This window comes from Magallana gigas, chromosome 7, assembly GCF_963853765.1.
Source record: "Magallana gigas chromosome 7, xbMagGiga1.1, whole genome shotgun sequence".
NCBI classification, from domain to species: Eukaryota; Metazoa; Mollusca; class Bivalvia; order Ostreida; family Ostreidae; genus Magallana; species Magallana gigas.
The window spans coordinates 9027590-9047608 of NC_088859.1; the positions used below are offsets into that span (position 1 = coordinate 9027590).

The 20019-nt window shown below is 33.6% G+C and overlaps 1 protein-coding gene across 3 annotated transcripts; it reads left to right on the forward strand.

The window, feature by feature from the left end:
* Window positions 1–5870: 5870 nt before the first annotated feature.
* Window positions 5871–19893, forward strand: LOC105322971 (transcription factor atf-2). Of its 3 annotated transcripts, XM_011421886.3 has the most exons (3): window positions 5871–5983; window positions 6185–6255; window positions 15576–19893. In XM_011421886.3, exon 3 carries the CDS (start codon window positions 15712–15714, stop codon window positions 17245–17247), a length of 1536 nt encoding a protein of 511 aa, XP_011420188.3. In that variant the 5' UTR covers window positions 5871–5983; window positions 6185–6255; window positions 15576–15711; the 3' UTR covers window positions 17248–19893. The 3 variants fall into 3 exon arrangements, with proteins under 3 accessions (XP_011420188.3, XP_011420187.3, XP_065921732.1); XM_011421885.4 differs by lacking the exons at window positions 5871–5983; window positions 6185–6255 and adding an exon at window positions 6365–6771; XM_066065660.1 differs by lacking the exons at window positions 5871–5983; window positions 6185–6255 and adding an exon at window positions 14884–14904.
* The last annotated feature ends 126 nt before the right edge of the window (window positions 19894–20019 follow it).

Consider the following 20019-nt stretch of genomic DNA (forward strand, 5'->3'; position numbering starts at 1 on the left):
TAGCGTCACAGCCTGTATTTGTTCGTTCCGATGGACCCCCTATTTACTAATTAAGATGATTTTTTTTATGAATATAATTATGTGAATATTCATTCCTTGTCTTATAATTACATGTGTTGCATGTATGCATAATTGTATGTTTTGAAATAATCCTCATTTGAGGGAAATAAAGTCTGAATGAATGAATAAACGAATGAATGAATAAATGAATGGGTTAGTGTAATTAAAAATAAATTTTTTGAAATTGGTCTAGGGCATATACGTTATGAGCAAGAATACAACTTGTACATGTGCAACTTATTTTCCTATCATAATTAATCAAGGAATTATTGATCATTTCATTCAACAACTTGTAGAACAGATGAATTCCTCATCTTGTGGTTATTTTTACAAGCATATTATTGATCAGTTTTCATATGTTGATATTATTTATAAAAAATCTCATAGACTTGCAATTGAAAGTGGGCATCACACGAACGTATTAAAGGAAAGACGTTTTTGTAAATTTTGTTCTGATATTGACGATGATTTCCATTTTGTTTTGATGTATCGTATTATTAGAAAAAAACCCCAACTTTATACAAATTTATACACTTATTAAGTGGTCAACATTTTAAAGAACTGTGTAATTTAGGAAAGTATCACCACCTAACGTTTAAAACTTAATAAAGAAATATTATCCGGGGTTTTTTCACCTGTTATTAAAAGAATTATCATAAATATATCGCCAATGTACTTTTTAAATGTACATGTACCATACCATTGTAACATTGCATTTTAATTATCTGTAAAAACCTATGCCATAAGATGTATGTCTTGTGCAAATATAGAATGAATGAATGCGCACAAACGATGATTTAAGATTGATTTAGCAGAGCGTAACCTTTAATTGGAGTAATATTATTTATGGAAAAATTATTGCTACAAATAAAGGCATTATGACTTGAACTAAGCTCAAATTATTACACTACGTTGAATATTGACGACAGATGTATCGGCATATAGAAAGGTATGTCAACGTTTTAGACTAAATTGTTAAATGAAATATTGAAATCTCTACAAGCAAGATTAGACGAGAACTTTTAGTATCATATTGTAAAATATCTTTAAATATTAGGTCTACTGGAACTATCAGTCTATTTTTTTCTAATTTGATAATGTATCACGCAGGGCAATAGTATTACCATGATCTTGTATTCGCGAACTATAAAAAGTTCTTTATGAAAGGAAATGGTAAATGGTTCGCGTTTCCCTTTCTTTTATTTTTTGAAGAATCGAGGTATTATCAACCAAAATAACTAAAAAGGTTGTCTAATATTTAGTCTGTAAACGTCAAAATATTTATGCTGACGAATTTAGATGGATTCTTTAAAATTTTATATATTCAATGGATCTTTTCTCTTTTGAAATGATACTTTCATGGGTAAAAGATGGGTATATGTTCTTCATGATTACATTTACTCAATTCATATACAGTATATTTTATGTTATAAACCTTAAATTGTATTTTTTCTTTAAAAAAATAGACCGATTACCTACTTTTAAAGTAACTGAGCCTGAAATTTATATTAAATTGTCCAAAAACTACTCTACTCTATGATTAAGATTTTCTTAAATGTGAATTTGTAACTAAATTTAAGGAATAAAGAATTATTCCTTGGGTATCATAGCTGATCAAAAACATCAGGCGTGATCAAATCCAATAAAGCCGGTAGGACTTTATGACTTTATGATAGTTTATGATGTTTTTGTTTACATTGGTTCAATAAACCGGTAAGAATTCAAGCTGATTTTTCTATCTGCTAATGCGTTTTAACATAAAAATAACAGTTCCTAGCGTTTGTCACATTCAATTAAGGTCTAAATGTGGAATTTTCTTATCAACATTCAATTGTAAACAGAAATATTATCTAAGCTTTGTTTTCATGAAAAATATCATTGTGAGCATTGTATCTCGCTTTTAACTCGAAACTAACACTGAAATTTTGGTTGACTATTAGAATTAAAACCGGAAAATTGAATTAATCAATAATCGTGACCATGTACATTTTAAGACGGACAGTTTAGCTTGATAGAAATAAAGAGTTGGTTTTAACCATCAATCTTTCAATGGTATTTCGGTTCGAATTTATTTCATTAGTTTTTGAAAATGTATCAATTTTAGTTCAGTATTGCCCCCCCCCCCCAAAAAAAAAAATTTAAAACGATGATATTAATATAACATACATCAGATTAGATATGGGTGCTAAGAAAAAAAAAGAGGGCTGCAAGTCCCAACTCATTCTAACTTGATTGTGATAGTTGTTTTTTTTTTCGTTTTTATTTGTTTGTTTGTTTGTTTTTTTTTTTATAAAATCATATGATTCCTATTCCTGTAATATTGCATTATAGTTTATATCTTATTATACCTCACTATAATAATATAATATTATATACCTCATTATGAAAATTCTTTATGACGCGAAATTTGATTGGTGTGAATAGTCACATGACGGGGCAAACAAAACGTCTTGTCTCCCGGGAAATAAATGTCATATCCCATCTTTACGGAAGACTCGGGGGGTTTTCATTTCATTGATATAAAAATGCCTAGATGAGCATACAACGTAAATAAACATGGTTAAACATGGTTAAAATCTATAATATTTCAAAATTCTTACATCAGAAAATTGAACTATATGTAATTCGAATTCATGAAAGATAATGACGAACGATTTTTTACAGTTGAAAAGCTATTGTGACTCGACTTATTTTGTATTAACGAGTGGCGTTTAGTATAATAAACAATTTGATGCATGCATGACTGTCTGGGATATATGAAGATTTATTCCCCTCGAAAAATCATGTTTCCCTTGGGCGTTGTACTCGGGAAATTTGATTTTCCTTGGTGGAATAAATCTTCATATCTCCCTCGCCATCATACAATAAATGTATTATATCTTATCACATTATAAAATATTATATTATAAATAGTATGATATACTATCGTTTTGAATCATATATAATTTTGTATCATTTTGTTTCATATTATATAATTGTTAATGAATCAAGATATGACATATAACATGCAATGAAATACTCAATCATGTATGTGATAAAATGTTCGATAAGTCGATAAAAAGGGGCTTTACACAATTGCATACGAGCAGAAGCGACTGAATATTCGTGCCGAAATAATCGCATTTGAAAAAAGTATTCGTACAAAATCCGCACGATCTAAGCGAGCATTGTGCGATGTAAACGCATTTAATCTTGCGATATATCTTGCGTCTATATGCGACTGTTGTACAATGAAAGCGACTGTTGAAAGATAATGCGATAGGATCGTGCGAGTGACCAGGTGATCGTACGATTGAACGTGCGCCAATGCGATTTGACGTGCGATCATGCCTTCTATGGTACGAATGCTCGTGCGAGTCAGAGGGGGAATATACCTCCCATTTTCAACGCTCTTCAGTAGACATAGATGAAAGCGAGAGAACATGCCGCTCAAGAAGAAACAGAGATGCAGCAGAAAGTATTATTATAACTCAATATGTTTTTCTTTTATATTTGATTGGTCTAGAAATTCACGTTGCAGGGCGATTTCATATGAATGAAAATGCCGATATGAGCATGTGATGTATGATTAAATCAAAAATATTTAATCATTATGATTCTATATATATCACAAAACCAACATAACTATCTATGATTCAAAATTATGAAAGAAAAGTGAGACAGTGACAGAGGAAATCAAACAATTTTTAGAAACCAACGTATTTTGTATAATTATATGTTTTTCGTTTATTCAATAATATTCAGGGAATATGAAGATTTATTCCCCCAGAAAAACAAATTTCCCTCCGGCGATGACCTTGGGAAATATGATTTTTCTTGGAGAAATAAATCTTCATATATTTCCCTCACCATCATGCAACAAATGTATACTGTTGAATTGTTGTCTGAAACAGAGATGCTTATACAGGGTATATATACTAGTGGCAAAGCATGGCATATTACTGATAAGTCGTGCAATGATAGTAAAACGTTGCAAGATAACATGAGACATGTTGAGCAACAGTTTCATGATCACACGACAACTGCGATTCATCTTTCGACCTTTAAAACTCGTGCATTACTCTTGCGAGTACACAAAACGTTGTAAAATGTTCGTACAAATGTTCGTGTGTTGCACTGCGATGATTTGGATCGCGTTCGGTCGCGTTGGAATAGTGTGCATGTGAGACGTGATGCGAGCACTAAAACGCATGCAACGAATGCGAGATGAGAGAGCTCGTGCGAATCTAAAAAAATCCTGTCGCAAAGTGTTGTATAGTGCTCGTGCGCAAATTGTGAAAGGGGCTTTACTAGCGTAAACATGTTTCAGGGGGTATTAGTATGATCCCTAAATCATATTATTTACTTCAAACTACAAAAAATTGATATATCCGCATTTGAACCGCAATTTAACTGCGTACGTGAAATAGGCTGACATACGTGGGGTAAAGCATTGCATCTGGCTTTATCACGTGCTGTTCAGTTATATAAAAGGATAAATTAAATGACAACGTGCCCCAGCTTCTCCGAAATGATACACATTAGCAAGTCACTGAGAGGGGGAAAACATCAAACAATCCTGTTTAACACAGAAAACATTATTTTCCTTATGTTACGTTAATATATTAGATAACACTACAAATGTCACACCTTCATTTATCTTTCATCGCTCGATATTTAGCGATTTTTTTTTCAACACCAAGTTCCGCATCCATAGTCACATCAATACTGCTCAGCACCGATGTGTTTTAAACGCTTTCAGCGGTCATTTGGGGTGAATCTTAGGTGAGGTCCTTGAGATATGATAATACCGCAGCTGCGCCTGCGCACTTGTTCCCTTTACAACTGCAGTCAACGTCATGCATTCCTCTGTTTTATTATATTGGGGCGACCTTAATCGACCGCAAATCTCCATTTTCTCGCCAGGGAAAGAATAAACAAGTAAAAAAGTTTATCGATTGCCGCTCATCGACACTGAACTAACAATCTTTCTACTAGCCCTTGCGTTTTAGAAAATGCAGGAATGATAGTGGCTCAAGGAATATACAAATATTAAAAGAAAAAATGAAACATTTATAAATGATATATAAGAAGGCATTATTCACTAAAGTAAGAATCTAAAGCATATTGATAGCAATATAAAGATAGAGCAAATTTGCGTTGCTATGGAGAAGTTGATATTGATCTGTTTCTGTAAAACGCATGAATGAAGGAATGAATTTAGATCGTGTCCAGTGAGGTCAGCGGGAGAGTGAGGGCGAAGAGAATGTTACCCTCTGATTGACCCATCCACCACACAACCCCCCCCCCCCCCCCGAAAAAAAATGAAATGAATGCCACCGACAGCTGTTTCTAGCAAAATCGGTTATCTATCCGTATACTATAGTACGTACTACACATTATAGTGTGATATTTACAACATTACAGTTCATTTACAAGCATTCTGTTTTTTCGCATTTACGCCTATGCAAAAAAAAAAATAAAAAAATAAGTAAACAAGACCGAATCAGGTTTTAGTGCATATAGGTAGTTGATCATTATATCTCACTGCATGATTGCACGCATGAATCATATTTTATGAATGAACAGAGTGGCGGCCCGCTATCGCCCTCTCTGTCTTACACTTTAGAATACTTTACGTTGTTCCCCATTGTGTTCCTTTATCGCGGATCAAATTCAACAGTTCACAAAAACAAGCTACGACACATCTATCCCAGTGGGGATGACACGCAACCCCTTTTGTATTCCCAAATAATTGACCTAGTTCTTATTTTTTTACGATGTATTAGTTACGCGCCCATTATATAATTTGTATGCGCACGCATTTGAATTGCCAGGTCACACAAGCAGTGCTGAAAAAAAAATCATGGCTCCGAATTGGGAAAGATACGATAGGGGATCCTATGCGACCTAATGGCGTTGCCTCGGATGACCTTTAAAACAGGTAGAAAATTCTTTTATAATAAGATGGCCTCGGTCAACTTTTGTTGTCCAGTCCGAGTCTTTGTTGTTAAAACGATCTGTTTCCCGGTTATATTTGTTGTCCTCAATCTAAGGCCAGTGAGGTCACGTCGGTTCAACTGCAAATCACGTGATCCGATATTTTTTGTCCTCTTAAGCATTACATAATATGTTCTTTGGGCAGATTCTACCTCAGAAAGCCATGAAAGTAAGTCCTTCTCGGGCAAGGATACAGAGTGCTTGAAGCAGAAGGAGGTGAGATTATAGTTATTTTTAATTATCTTTTTGTTTGAACTTTTGGCCTGTGTTTTTGGGGTCACGATATAGTGTTTACTTACTTACGATGAATGTGTTTTACATGCGAGTCAAGAGTGTATGGCATTAGTTGATACAGCTTCCTTTTGGTGGGTTTGACTTATTGAATAATGATAAGCCCTTCACGTGGGATTCCTTTCATCGATATGTATGACAGTGATAAAAATAGCCTTGCCGTGGTGCAGCTTTACTAACTAGAGTATTGTTTTTGAGACATACTTCAGTACTGGCGTAATTCGTCACGTGCAGTAAATGTAAGGCCGGGTTATCTCGAGGAGTAGATCAAACAAAACAACCTTGCCCTTGCAAATTACATAATTCTTTTGGAGTATTACGTAAATCAGATTTGTTCGCATAAGTTTATTGTAAAGTTTCCAGAAATAAAGCACATTTGTCTATGGCCTGCTTCGTAAACACACCGATATTGTGGGAACAGCGATCAATCGAGAGAAGAAGGTAAGTGATTGTGAAATTTCCTTTAAAAACATTGTCATGGATGTGATGTAATGATTAATAGGATCATAATTCATTTACGTCATTTCTGATACGACCCATATGGAATTTTTTCGTTGAATAATTTGGAGTTAATATTGCGTCCTTTTAATTTGCGACTCTAAGTTCACATGTTTTTGATTCTTCTTTAATGCACGTTATTGCTAATACAATGAATTTTTAAATTAAGATTTTATTAGCCCGACTTTTTGTCTGGCATTAGGGGTTAAGTATATGTAATTTGTCTAAGTATGTTAATTTTCTTTAGATTGTTTTTATTCCTAACACGTGCTATAGAAAATTCAGCCAAGTTTTTAAAAAGTTAAATCCATTATTTTTTCTTTGCAATTAGTTCAGGTTTAAAACCCTGCGCCGTGGTTATTCATCTGTACTGCGATTTACAAAACATAATCATAAATATTACGTATATATTTCAGTTCATGAACTCGTGTGTTATGGACTTTTTAAAATATGTAGGAATATGTCTTTACGTTTTCTCGTAAAACATCGCAATGAAAGTTTAAATGCTTAAAATTTACCACAGGTGATTTCCACATTTTTACGCTATTTTAGAGGTTTGCATTCATTGTCAGCTAAAACGGACAGATGTGCCTCGATATCCACTTTCAAAATATCAAAAAATGGAATAAAATAGAAATAATTGTAAAGAACGAACAGCTAGGGCTCTTGGGGTCATTCTTTCTTCTAAATGTCACACTTGAAAGGAGGCTTAGAAACAAAATACGATCGCGAGAATGCTGACCAACGGAGGGAGAGCTCTCGCGACTCTTTGACCTTTCTCTCTCTTTCTCGTTAAGACTTTGTATTTTTCTTCTGTATTTTTAATGATTCGGAATTTGCAGTAAATTGAGTTGCTGGTCTGTGAGTAGCAGCAGAGTGTACTGAGCGAAGGGGAGAGGAGACGGGCGGCCGTGTCCTCACGGTGACCTTTGGCCTGCTAACCAATGCTCTATCAATGATAGAATCACGCTGCTCACTTACAAGAAAAGATACTACGATATGTGTACAAAAAATTGCTTCTTTCTTTGTTTTTTAAATATACAAATGTACACGTTTTGCTTTAATTCAGTACTCATTAGTAATACATTTTTATTCTTTGTTAAAAAAAACCCCCTAAAGTACACACTCAATATTTTTTTCTCGATTTTTTATCTGTAAAACTTGATTGATCATTTAGCATTTATTCAATGATATCATTAATAAACTGCAGGAAATTACAAATAATGTAGGCTAGGTAACTTGTAAATCCATAATTAATTAGAATGCGTTTCATAGATATATTACAAAATGTTTGGTGTAACATTATGTTATGTAAATGTGTAATTTATTCAGAGCTATTTTTATGGGACACGAACATTATATTTTTTAAAGTTCAAGCACGAGAAAGCAGATAGTGTGTTTTTTTTATTTCAATGGTTTTTATTGATTTTTACCGGGAGCCATTCCAGGCTTATGAAACAACGACTTTTGTGTAGCTTACATTTTGTAACTTACTAAGTATTGATGCGTTATATATCTCCATTTGTTTCCTTTTGAAAGCATTCTTCGGGACGCAAACGAGACCATGCATAACAAATCCGCCCGTATTTTGTTTAAACTAAATTGATTTTTCCTTGTTCATTCATAATCAAATGGAATATTAATGTAACGATGAAATAAATGAAAATCATGAACAATTAACGCAAGATTTTAAATTAGTTATAGGGATGCTATAGAAAAATATATGTTCAAATGCAGTTTGTGTATTTCCAAAATAAGTTGTTAAACATATAAGAAGAAACAAAACCTTCAAATGTTTTTTTTCATTATCATTTGAAAAAGCTGAAATTTACTTTAAATAACTGCTGTAACTGGTGCAAAACCACGGTGGAAGGATTTTAAAATAGTCCTCATTCGCGTTTCATGATACCGAGAACAAATCACGTGGCGCAAAGCCTTTCATCATTTGCATCCCACAACACTGGAATGCAATTCCATGACGCAAGGTTTTCGTTAATTTTATCCGCATCCATCGATACACTTTAAACGCAATGATTTTGTAATTTATTCGCGTCCCAGGATCCTTTGACGCAAACATTTAGTCATTCGCGCCACACAGGGTATACTAAGATACAAGGCCAAGGAGCAAGAGCTTACAGTAGAACGGAAGTAAAATTTTCTCTCAGGGTGAATTCTTTTACATTTCTTAAAGAAAGAATATTTCTCTCTACCGCCCACTTTTGAAATTATTGTTCCTAGTCCTATATTTTTTCACTATAGTTTCGCGTGACCTTTTACAGATATAAAACAACAACGAAATCTTGTATCTTTAAAGCAACCCTCACAATTTACTTAAGGAATTTTTCTTCGATTTAAAAAAATCGTTCTTACTGATGGATATGTTTTCTGATGGACATGTTTTGTGTTTTTCATCGATCGGTATTAGATTTATATATTCAAATCTTTTTTTTTTTTTTATCTTTATACCAGAGAAACGGCATCGGAAAAAAAAGTGAAATAAAAAAGATATCCGATTATCCGTATTTCGAGATGAAAAAAAAAATAAATAAAGAAAAGTATATTCATTCGTTCATTTGAAAATCAATGGTGTAATATATTCGCGATCTGGGTTAGCTTTGCACTTGATCTCGATGAATATATAATGTTCATTTATAATACATGTTTATCTTTTTATCAAGTTTGCGCGCTCATACTGTGACACAGAGATGCATAGATGTAAACTCAGTTTTCCTAGTATTGCTGTGTTTTACATATACTGATAAATCATCAGATGTTCCTCTATATTAATTGTTCACTTTTATCTATAGAATTTTGAATCTTATGCTAGCTTTCTTTGACTGAAATTATTAAATAATGAATCTGATTATTAGAAACTAAATTTCCCAGAAGAAGTAAAAGCATATTTTGCATGACACGATTTAATTGAAATATTTATTCGAATTATTTATATTAGCCGAAACGTTTGCCATTGATCGAATGGCACTTCCGATTTTAATATTTTGAAACGTTACATCGTCTTTCATGATTCAATATTTACATTAAAAAAAAATCAATCCCATTTTGTGCGGCTTTAAGGAACAAACTAGACCATAGCTTATATTGCCTGAATTAATTTTTTCACTATTCTGAGAATATCATTTATTTGAAATTATTTCTCTTTACGAGAGATGTAAAGAGAAAATTCCTAATTCTTTTGACCTTTACAATCGTAACTTAATAGGAAAATGACGAATTGTAAATCTGTAAATCTTGCAACATTTTTGCCATGTAATGCAAAAATGTAACTGTTAATCATAAAATAAACAAGGGATGGGGAAAGTTGAATATTATAAAAAAAATCTGTTTTATCTGGTTGGTAAACTCAGCAATACAGTTGTACACATGCATTGTTTTCTGAGATTAAAATGGACAGCAATACAGTTGTACACATGCATTGTTTTCGGAGATTAAAATGGACAGCAATACAGTTGTACACATGCATTGTTTTCGGAGATTAAAATGGACCGACCATTTTGTTCTCGATCTTTTGGTTTAAAAATCCATGGCACCAGCTGAAATTTACTTTAAATAACTGCTGTAACTGGTGCAAAACCACGGTGGAAGGATTTTAAAATAGTCCTCATTCGCGTTTCATGATACCGAGAACAAATCACGTGGCGCAAAGCCTTTCATCATTTGCATCCCACAACACTGGAATGCAATTCCATGACGCAAGGTTTTCGTTAATTTTATCCGCATCCATCGATACACTTTAAACGCAATGATTTTGTAATTTATTCGCGTCCCAGGATCCTTTGACGCAAACATTTAGTCATTCGCGCCACACAGGGTATACTAAGATACAAGGCCAAGGAGCAAGAGCTTACAGTAGAACGGAAGTAAAATTTTCTCTCAGGGTGAATTCTTTTACATTTCTTAAAGAAAGAATATTTCTCTCTACCGCCCACTTTTGAAATTATTGTTCCTAGTCCTATATTTTTTCACTATAGTTTCGCGTGACCTTTTACAGATATAAAACAACAACGAAATCTTGTATCTTTAAAGCAACCCTCACAATTTACTTAAGGAATTTTTCTTCGATTTAAAAAAATCGTTCTTACTGATGGATATGTTTTCTGATGGACATGTTTTGTGTTTTTCATCGATCGGTATTAGATTTATATATTCAAATCTTTTTTTTTTTTTTATCTTTATACCAGAGAAACGGCATCGGAAAAAAAAGTGAAATAAAAAAGATATCCGATTATCCGTATTTCGAGATGAAAAAAAAAATAAATAAAGAAAAGTATATTCATTCGTTCATTTGAAAATCAATGGTGTAATATATTCGCGATCTGGGTTAGCTTTGCACTTGATCTCGATGAATATATAATGTTCATTTATAATACATGTTTATCTTTTTATCAAGTTTGCGCGCTCATACTGTGACACAGAGATGCATAGATGTAAACTCAGTTTTCCTAGTATTGCTGTGTTTTACATATACTGATAAATTATCAGATGTTCCTCTATATTAATTGTTCACTTTTATCTATAGAATTTTGAATCTTATGCTAGCTTTCTTTGACTGAAATTATTAAATAATGAATCTGATTATTAGAAACTAAATTTCCCAGAAGAAGTAAAAGCATATTTTGCATGACACGATTTAATTGAAATATTTATTCGAATTATTTATATTAGCCGAAACGTTTGCCATTGATCGAATGGCACTTCCGATTTTAATATTTTGAAACGTTACATCGTCTTTCATGATTCAATATTTACATTAAAAAAAAATCAATCCCATTTTGTGCGGCTTTAAGGAACAAACTAGACCATAGCTTATATTGCCTGAATTAATTTTTTCACTATTCTGAGAATATCATTTATTTGAAATTATTTCTCTTTACGAGAGATGTAAAGAGAAAATTCCTAATTCTTTTGACCTTTACAATCGTAACTTAATAGGAAAATGACGAATTGTAAATCTGTAAATCTTGCAACATTTTTGCCATGTAATGCAAAAATGTAACTGTTAATCATAAAATAAACAAGGGATGGGGAAAGTTGAATTTTATAAAAAAAATCTGTTTTATCTGGTTGGTAAACTCAGCAATACAGTTGTACACATGCATTGTTTTCTGAGATTAAAATGGACAGCAATACAGTTGTACACATGCATTGTTTTCTGAGATTAAAATGGACAGCAATACAGTTGTACACATGCATTGTTTTCGGAGATTAAAATGGACCGACCATTTTGTTCTCGATCTTTTGGTTTAAAAATCCATGGCACCCGCCTAAGGCGCGCTCCTGCATCTGGTCCCAAAATATTATTCTCAACAGTTTGGGACTGACGTCCATATTTAGGCAATCGTCTTTAGAAATCATGCATCTCATTGCCTGAAATTAATAGTCAAACACATGTTATCACATTAGCAATTCTTCATAGAAAAACCACATACGTCTAGTTTTTTAAGGCATATTCTTTGAACAGACTGCAAGGTATATGATACATAAATACAAACCGTCACGAAATAAGTGCACGAACAGACTCGGCATTTCTGAAAATCTCAGGATGACAGCTGATGGCAGTAGTAATTTTTTCATTAAAAAAATTGATCTTGTTTTTAAGTTACTTTACATTTAGATTTTTTAAGCTTTATTTAAAGATGGGTTTGTAATACATGCGAAACATCGGCTTTTTAGGGCAAAAGGTACTAAAAATTATTTGTGTACAGGTCTTATTTTTGTTAATTCATTACTAATTTCTCTATCCTTAAAAAATCCCAATATCGATTCTTTAATGCAAATATATGCAAAAACATGAAACATTGATATCCTGAAATACAATATATATGTAATTTTACCTCCGAAGTCACTCAGATGAACAATGGGTCTTCGTCCACATTAAAGGAACATTTATAAACTGTTAAACTTATGACCATATATACCACCCCATGGCTTCATGGGCAGACCAAATAAGCAAAAAAGCATTATTTTCGAAAAATTTCTTCTCTACTTCCACACATATTTGAAAGAAAGTAAATGCATGGTTAGGATGTCCATTAAGCCCTCTACCAAAATTTTGAAGTTCATGACCGCAGGGAATGGGGTTCAGGCCCTATGGCGGGGCCAATATGATTAGATGACCATACAGTGAAAATGTATTAAATCTTCGAAAATCTTTTTCCACTTCCATATTCATTTTAGATAAAACTAAATGCTTGGCTACAATGTCCATAAATTCTTGTACCGAAATTGTGAAATTCATGGTCCCATGGTCAGAGGTTCAGGCTTTAGACCAGGGATATGGCCATATGGTTAAAAATGTATTATATATTAAAGAAATTTTCTCCACATTCACAGCAGGGGAAGATAAACTGAATGCATGATTATAATATTCATGCAGCCCTCTACCTAAATTGTTAAATGCATGACCCCTGGGAATGGGTTCAGGACCCCTGGGTAGAGCCAATATGACCACATAGTGAAAATGTATTGAATTTTCTAATATTTTCATCTGTTTTTCACAACCGTGGGAGATGAAATAAGTTATTGTTTTTATGTACATACTGTCCTGTTCCTAAATTGTAAAGTTCACTGGGGAGTGGTTGCTGTTTTTTATAAGGGGGGGGGGGGGTGTGACAAATATGGCGGTTTAGTAAACATGTATTTTTTTTAAGGTCAGACTGTAGCACTTTGTCCTCCTTTAGCAATATTATATTTTTTACTTCTACTTAAAAAACAACAATTAAGGTAAATTGTCACATGGCCATATCAAATTAATTATGTGTTTTATTCTAGGAAATCTAGGAATCTAGTAATATGTTTTCTTTTCTAGGAAATCTAGTTACTTTAATTTCTTGTGCATTTTATGCTTGTAGAAATGACCCGCATGCATGAGTGAAACTGAATATTCTAAAAGATTGACCATTAAAGGTCTGCATGTCTCTATCAAAATTTTTACAATGTTTGTACCCTTGAGCTGGGGTATATTTAATCCGAAATTCCTCCGACTTTCGCCCCCCCCCCAGCCCCCTCACTCCTTTATGCATAAATGTTTCTCAAACATCAAGTAGGGGGGGGGGTAACAGTCTCAGGTAAGGGTGGCCGTGTAAACCTGTAGGCATCTTGTTTTTTCTACGGAAATTTAATCTGCAAAATGTACAAGGCTAGGACATAGACGAATGAATTATTCTAAAAAAGCTATAATTTTACGTTAATTTTGCCGCCATGGAAGAAATGACATTGATTCTAAAAACAAAGGAATGTAAATGCTATGACTTCCCGCTAAATTTGCTTTTATTTTGAATATAATTTTCGTATTTTCAACCTCAAAATTTTAATATTATAAGACTGACATCTGTTCTTCCGTTTTAATATTTACATTTCAGTGTACATTGAAAAGAAGCAAAAGTTTAGAAAATAATGATATTTTGGAATTGTACAACGATAATTGCCCAGTTGAGTTATAATGTAAACAAATACAATAAAATTGGAGATTTGTGAAAAATTGCTTTGGTTCATCGACTGCTCGAACCTGTGATTTTCATACGTTGCATTTTTTTGGTCTCCACAGAACCAACTAATTTGTGGGACCTGATATGTAATGATACTTCAAACTCTGCAAGATTGATCCACATATTCGACATGAAATCAAAATCTATAGCAGGAACAAAGAAACATCAGGATATTTTATTGATATCTAATATTGCCAAGGATCGCAGATCGCTAAAAGATATATTTTTACTAAAAAAAGAACTTTAAAATGTTGATGATTTTTAAATATAACAATCGCTTGGTATGACACACATTTCTATTTATAATAATTTCCTGTGTTTTTATATAGAACTTTTCTCCTCCAAAATGCTTAAATATTCTCAAAATAGGCATGACAATGAAGTTACAAATTATGAAATCAAATTTAGGACTAAGAAGTCTGTAAAATGTACAAAAGTAAACATTAATTTTTTGCTCTAATAATTAAGATAGAGGAAGTAAATTTCATAAATTAAAGTCCTTGTTCATTATTCAAAGGAAGCTGAGACAAACCTTGCTCAACAGGAGAGCTGTATGATGTGTTTCCTCGGCGTAAGTGTTAGTGTGTCATTGTTTGGTGTTATTGATATCTCCGATGATAAAATTATCTTAAAATTATTATAAATCTGAATAATGCCGGACTATAACGGGCTATAACGAAATCAGTCCTCAACATCTACACAAAGGCTGATGAAGTCTGTTGATCTTTCGTACAAACCTATCCTTGCAATGCACACCATTAAAGGTGTCTGATAAATATGTAAAAATATGACACGGTTGCTTTTGGTGTGTCATTTTACACTTTAAAGAAACCAAAATTATTTTGCGTGAACATCCTTCATTCAAAGAAAACAATCTTCATGTCTTAAGTCTTTCTAATATAGTCAGATATGCCCTACAAGGTTAGAACGCTCCTCTAATAACTGTGTCTCGAGCTGCCCTTTCCTTCCTCAATATAGGGCAAACTTGGTAGAAATTGTTCCGCCTTACCAAATGTAGCACATTACATGGCTTCTATTCTTGGTTATGCAACGCATTGTTTGGCTGATCATGAGCTTATCATCAGCAATATGAGCACATATCATACATGAACTCTCCAAACATGATACTAGTGTCTTAATGACCTGGAAAAGGGGAAAATGTATTTTAAACATTTAACCTTGAAGAGCGATTGATCCTTAAATAGAGAGCCATAATATTTATTTTTTAATTTTTTTTTGCAGGACCGGATTAGAAGCAGCATTTGCGGACGGAGAACTCAGGGAACTTATATACAAAGAGCGCAGAGAGTGCTCTTCATATAGTTATGCGGACTTTAACTCTGCACTTAGAATTGAGAGAAAACAAGAATTAGTGACAATGGAGCAGGAGGATCAATTTAATGAAAACGCTGATTCTCTTGGAAGTAGCTCAGACACAAACTCACCAAATCCTACCTCGAATATACCGACCTGCATCGTGGCTCCGACCGCAAACAACAGATCATCGGACAAAGGTGCGTCCAGTGACGGTTCCAATCCGTATATACCATCGAGAAAACAACGTGAATTCATACCCGAGAACAGAAAAGATGACCATTACTGGGAAAAGAGACGAAAAAATAACGAAGCTGCACGCAGATCCCGAGAAAAGCGTCGGTTTCATGATGTAGTCTTAGAAAATAGAATAGTAGAACTAACTCGAGAAAATTGTCAGGTAAGGAATGAATTGTTTGCAATTAAGAAACATTTCGGCATACCTCTAAACGAAACATTTGATATTAACGAAGACAGTAAAGCACCCGCGTCTAAAACAAGGGAGAGGTCATTATCACCTGTTTCCAATCATCACGCCAGTTCTTCGATGAACATGGCCTACCTATCAGCAGCCAGAAGTAGTGGGTCCATGCTTCACGGTGCTCAACCGCCGACCATGGTTCCCATGCAATCGTCCATTCCACTACCGATCTCTCTACAAGGAAATTACAACTCTAAAGGACCAATGTCATATTTTATCGCGGCCGTTCCATCGCCTGGAGCCCCGGAGACCTTCCAGAGCCAGGTATCATCAAATTCTCTCACTTCACCTCATATGCAAGACAGATACCCGCAGCAAAGTTCCAGCGCATCAAATAATGAAGAATTAGGCACTAGTAGAAGAAAACTTTACCTCTCAGGGGAATCAAACGAAACTCAGGGTCGTCAATTCAATTCCTCTCAATCTACCTCACAATATTCTCCTCCGTATTCTTCAAGAAACATTCAAAAAGCAACCGAATCTAACGCCTCCTCTGTTAAGGAAGAAACCGTTCCCCCCTCAGATTATACCTCGGATGATCATACCCAGGATGAACCATTATCTTTGACTGTACGAAAACGTGGGGACAGTTTCTCAGGTAATGAAAGTTCTGTATCTTATTCATCCCCAGATAGCCCCGTATCACAAAGTCCACCAACGATGGCATTACCGCACAAGCTGAGACATAAAGTACCGATGGACTTTGGGTCTGCTTTTCAGGGTGCAGTCTTTGATCCCGTTTCGAACGGACTCACACAGCTTTCAGAAATAGCTCTTGCGCAGTCTGGTCCTCTTTCCCTCGTCAAGAAATCCAAGCACGACGATTACGACTCCTCTTCAAGAAGTGGGCGGATGAACACGCGGTCACTGATTGACCCGAAATATGCCGAGAGACGCCGAAGAAACAACGAAGCTGCTCGAAGATGTCGAGAAAACAGAAAGAGTTTAACCAAAATGAGAGAAGCAAAGTCCAGCTATCTGGAAACAGAAAATGGAAAGCTCCGACACGAGTTGGACACTCTCCAAGAGGAAATGAAGCAGCTTAAAGACATGATAGATAGAAAGAAAACGGTAAAACCGGACCCGGCGGACGATGATATGCCGGAAGAAAATAAATGAAACATATCAGGCGATTATTGGTTAAATGCTGGATTGAACAACGGGTATCAAGTTAGATTTGGCAATGCTAGATCATTTAGGTTATTGATTTGTTTGTTTGCAATTTGAATATGTTCGTTCTTATTTGGACATTTATTTTAATTATATAGTTAACTAGATACTTCATGAATACATTTATGAAAATAATGCAGATGAAGCTAATGTGATGTGTTTCCGCAGCGTAAAGTCTTGAGGTTATTTACATATAGAGTATATATAGAAACATAAGCGATGAAATGCGTGTTCGATTCTACTCCTGGTAAACCAACAGTGCTCTTTATTTTATGTTTACATGTTTGCGGGTTAAAATATTTTCACAAGTATTCTTAAATTTTCAGGTTAAGAAAAATGAAAAAAATGGAAATTTGTTAAATTTAATCAAATATTCTTAAATCCTACCTCTGGTATGCCGGGTCCAATTCGTTTCTGGTTCGGACTGGAAAATGATATTTGAAATCAATCAGGTCGCTTTATTACGGGTGTAGCCATTGTAAATATATTTTGTTTTGTGATTGAATGTGTGTATGCTTCACTTTTTCTTCTTCTAAAAAATGTTTATACACGTGTGTGGTGTATGGTGTTAAACTTTCAAGACTTTGTTTTCTATTTGTTTACTTTAGAGGTTTTAAGTACTGTATTTCTAGAACGTTCGTGCATGAACAATAGACAATACTATTCTTGTTGATTGAAGAAAAATTCAATTTTGAAAATAAATTAAACAGATTTTTACGATCTAAAAAAGTGAATTTAAAAAAAACTTGTATCATTCTGCTTGAAATGACATGATTTATTTTTGTACTAAAGTTACCCGCAGAATTGTACACTACCTTACCATGTACACATGCTATTGTAACAAATGAAGAGAATTTGTATTTCATTAGTGCTAAACAAAGAAGTGCCATATAAAAATCTGCCATACTTTAAAAGCATGTGCTTTCCCTCACGTGTCAGGTTTATATAACAATCTGTTCCTGTACGCACCTTTAAAAGGATTGGGAAAGTGTGACCTATATACAGCGTGCTTTTGTTTATTCATTAAAACCTCCTTTTAACTATAGTTATTTTTATTTTTAATTGTAACGTTAAAACGATTTTATTTTTACATGTTGCCATCCGTGTTTAATTTGGCTCAGAAACATTTGATTATTTCATGTTGTAATGTTTTTTCAATAGTACAGGTACAATGTGAGCATTTTATCACGTGTGTTTTGAATATTGATTGATTATTAATTAATTAATTATCATAGTATTTTGTATTGCGAATCCAATGTTATAAGTTGACGTTTTGATTAAATGAAGTTTTTATTGAACAAAATGCAGATCAAATCCTATTTATAAGAATAAAAATGTCAATCAATTTCTATTTTGTAACATAAAAATTAATGAAAAAAATTTGCAACTTTGTAATGTTTTAGGTCTTAAAAGACAAGTGCTTATGTGATTTTTCGAACTAGAAAGTTGTTATGGTATCAAGTTGAAGAACATATAATGTATTTCTGACTTGCGAATATTTTTTGGTTTTATTGTGCCATCATAATCTGTTGTATAGTGTTTTGCCATTCTGACATAATAGTTATTTGTTAAGGTAGGTCTCCTCTCTCTTTCTTTCTCACTTTCTAACAGTGCTGGAGTCTAGCGTGCGTGCTATTTGTATATTTTGAACCATTTTAACAAGACCTTGGACTTTCAGTAGGACGTAACTATCTATTTTTTGCGTCAAAACAAGTTAAAAATGACGCTGGTTTCAAGCGAAATATTCACCGATTGCATAGTCTTAGCTCAAAAGCTAGACAAATCTTGTTGATTTCAAAGAGCAATGGCCGAGTGGCATTCAATGAAATAGATAGGCCTACGTCACATTGCTGTTTGACACCACTATCCAAAGGCCAAACTCTTGTTAAAATGGTTCTACTTTACATGGCTAGTAAATTTGTTACTGATGCTGTTTAAACTGCTTGATCAAAGGGAGACAAAGTCTACTTTTACACTTTACAACTTTTGATTAAGCCAGTGACGATATGTCTTTTTGTAGTTATTTGCAAGTGACAAACAGTGGTTGAGGTGTTTTTCTCCTTGATAAAGAGTAGGAATGTGAACTAGGCTTGTATGATGCTGTTTTTATTTTTACCTCTGCCCTTTGACATTGTAATATATGTACATGTAGTTCAATAAGCAAATATGATTTTAACATATACATATAGTTTTTATAGGTAAATATACCTGAAATAAGATTTCCATATGATTTTGATATAAACATAATGCAAATGAGACACTTTATTTTAAGCAAATTACACGTGTATATGATTAAGAAAAAGTTGAATTTGGTCTTGTTTTCATGGGTACTACTATTTGTTAACTAAGAAACCGTCATTCCGTATACTTTTATTGAAAGATTCTCCGGAACTACCTCCAAAATTATCAGTTTGTTTTATAATGCGCATGAAGTAGATATTAGAAATTTATTTGTTACTAAAAATAGCAGAATTTACAGAGTCTATTTATGAAGTGTGTTTTTTTTCCTTCAGATTAATCTACCTCATTCTCTAGTTGAATGCTTTGTTCTATATCATTTCAGAAATAAATACAGCTCATCTATATAGTGGAGAATTGTTTGTTTTGGTTTATGCTGTTAAGAAATTACAAAGTACATTTTGCAGCAGACCTTATGGCGAAAGCAATTACTTGGGGTCATTAACAGCTATTCTTCCAAGCTCATCATCACCATGATATTAA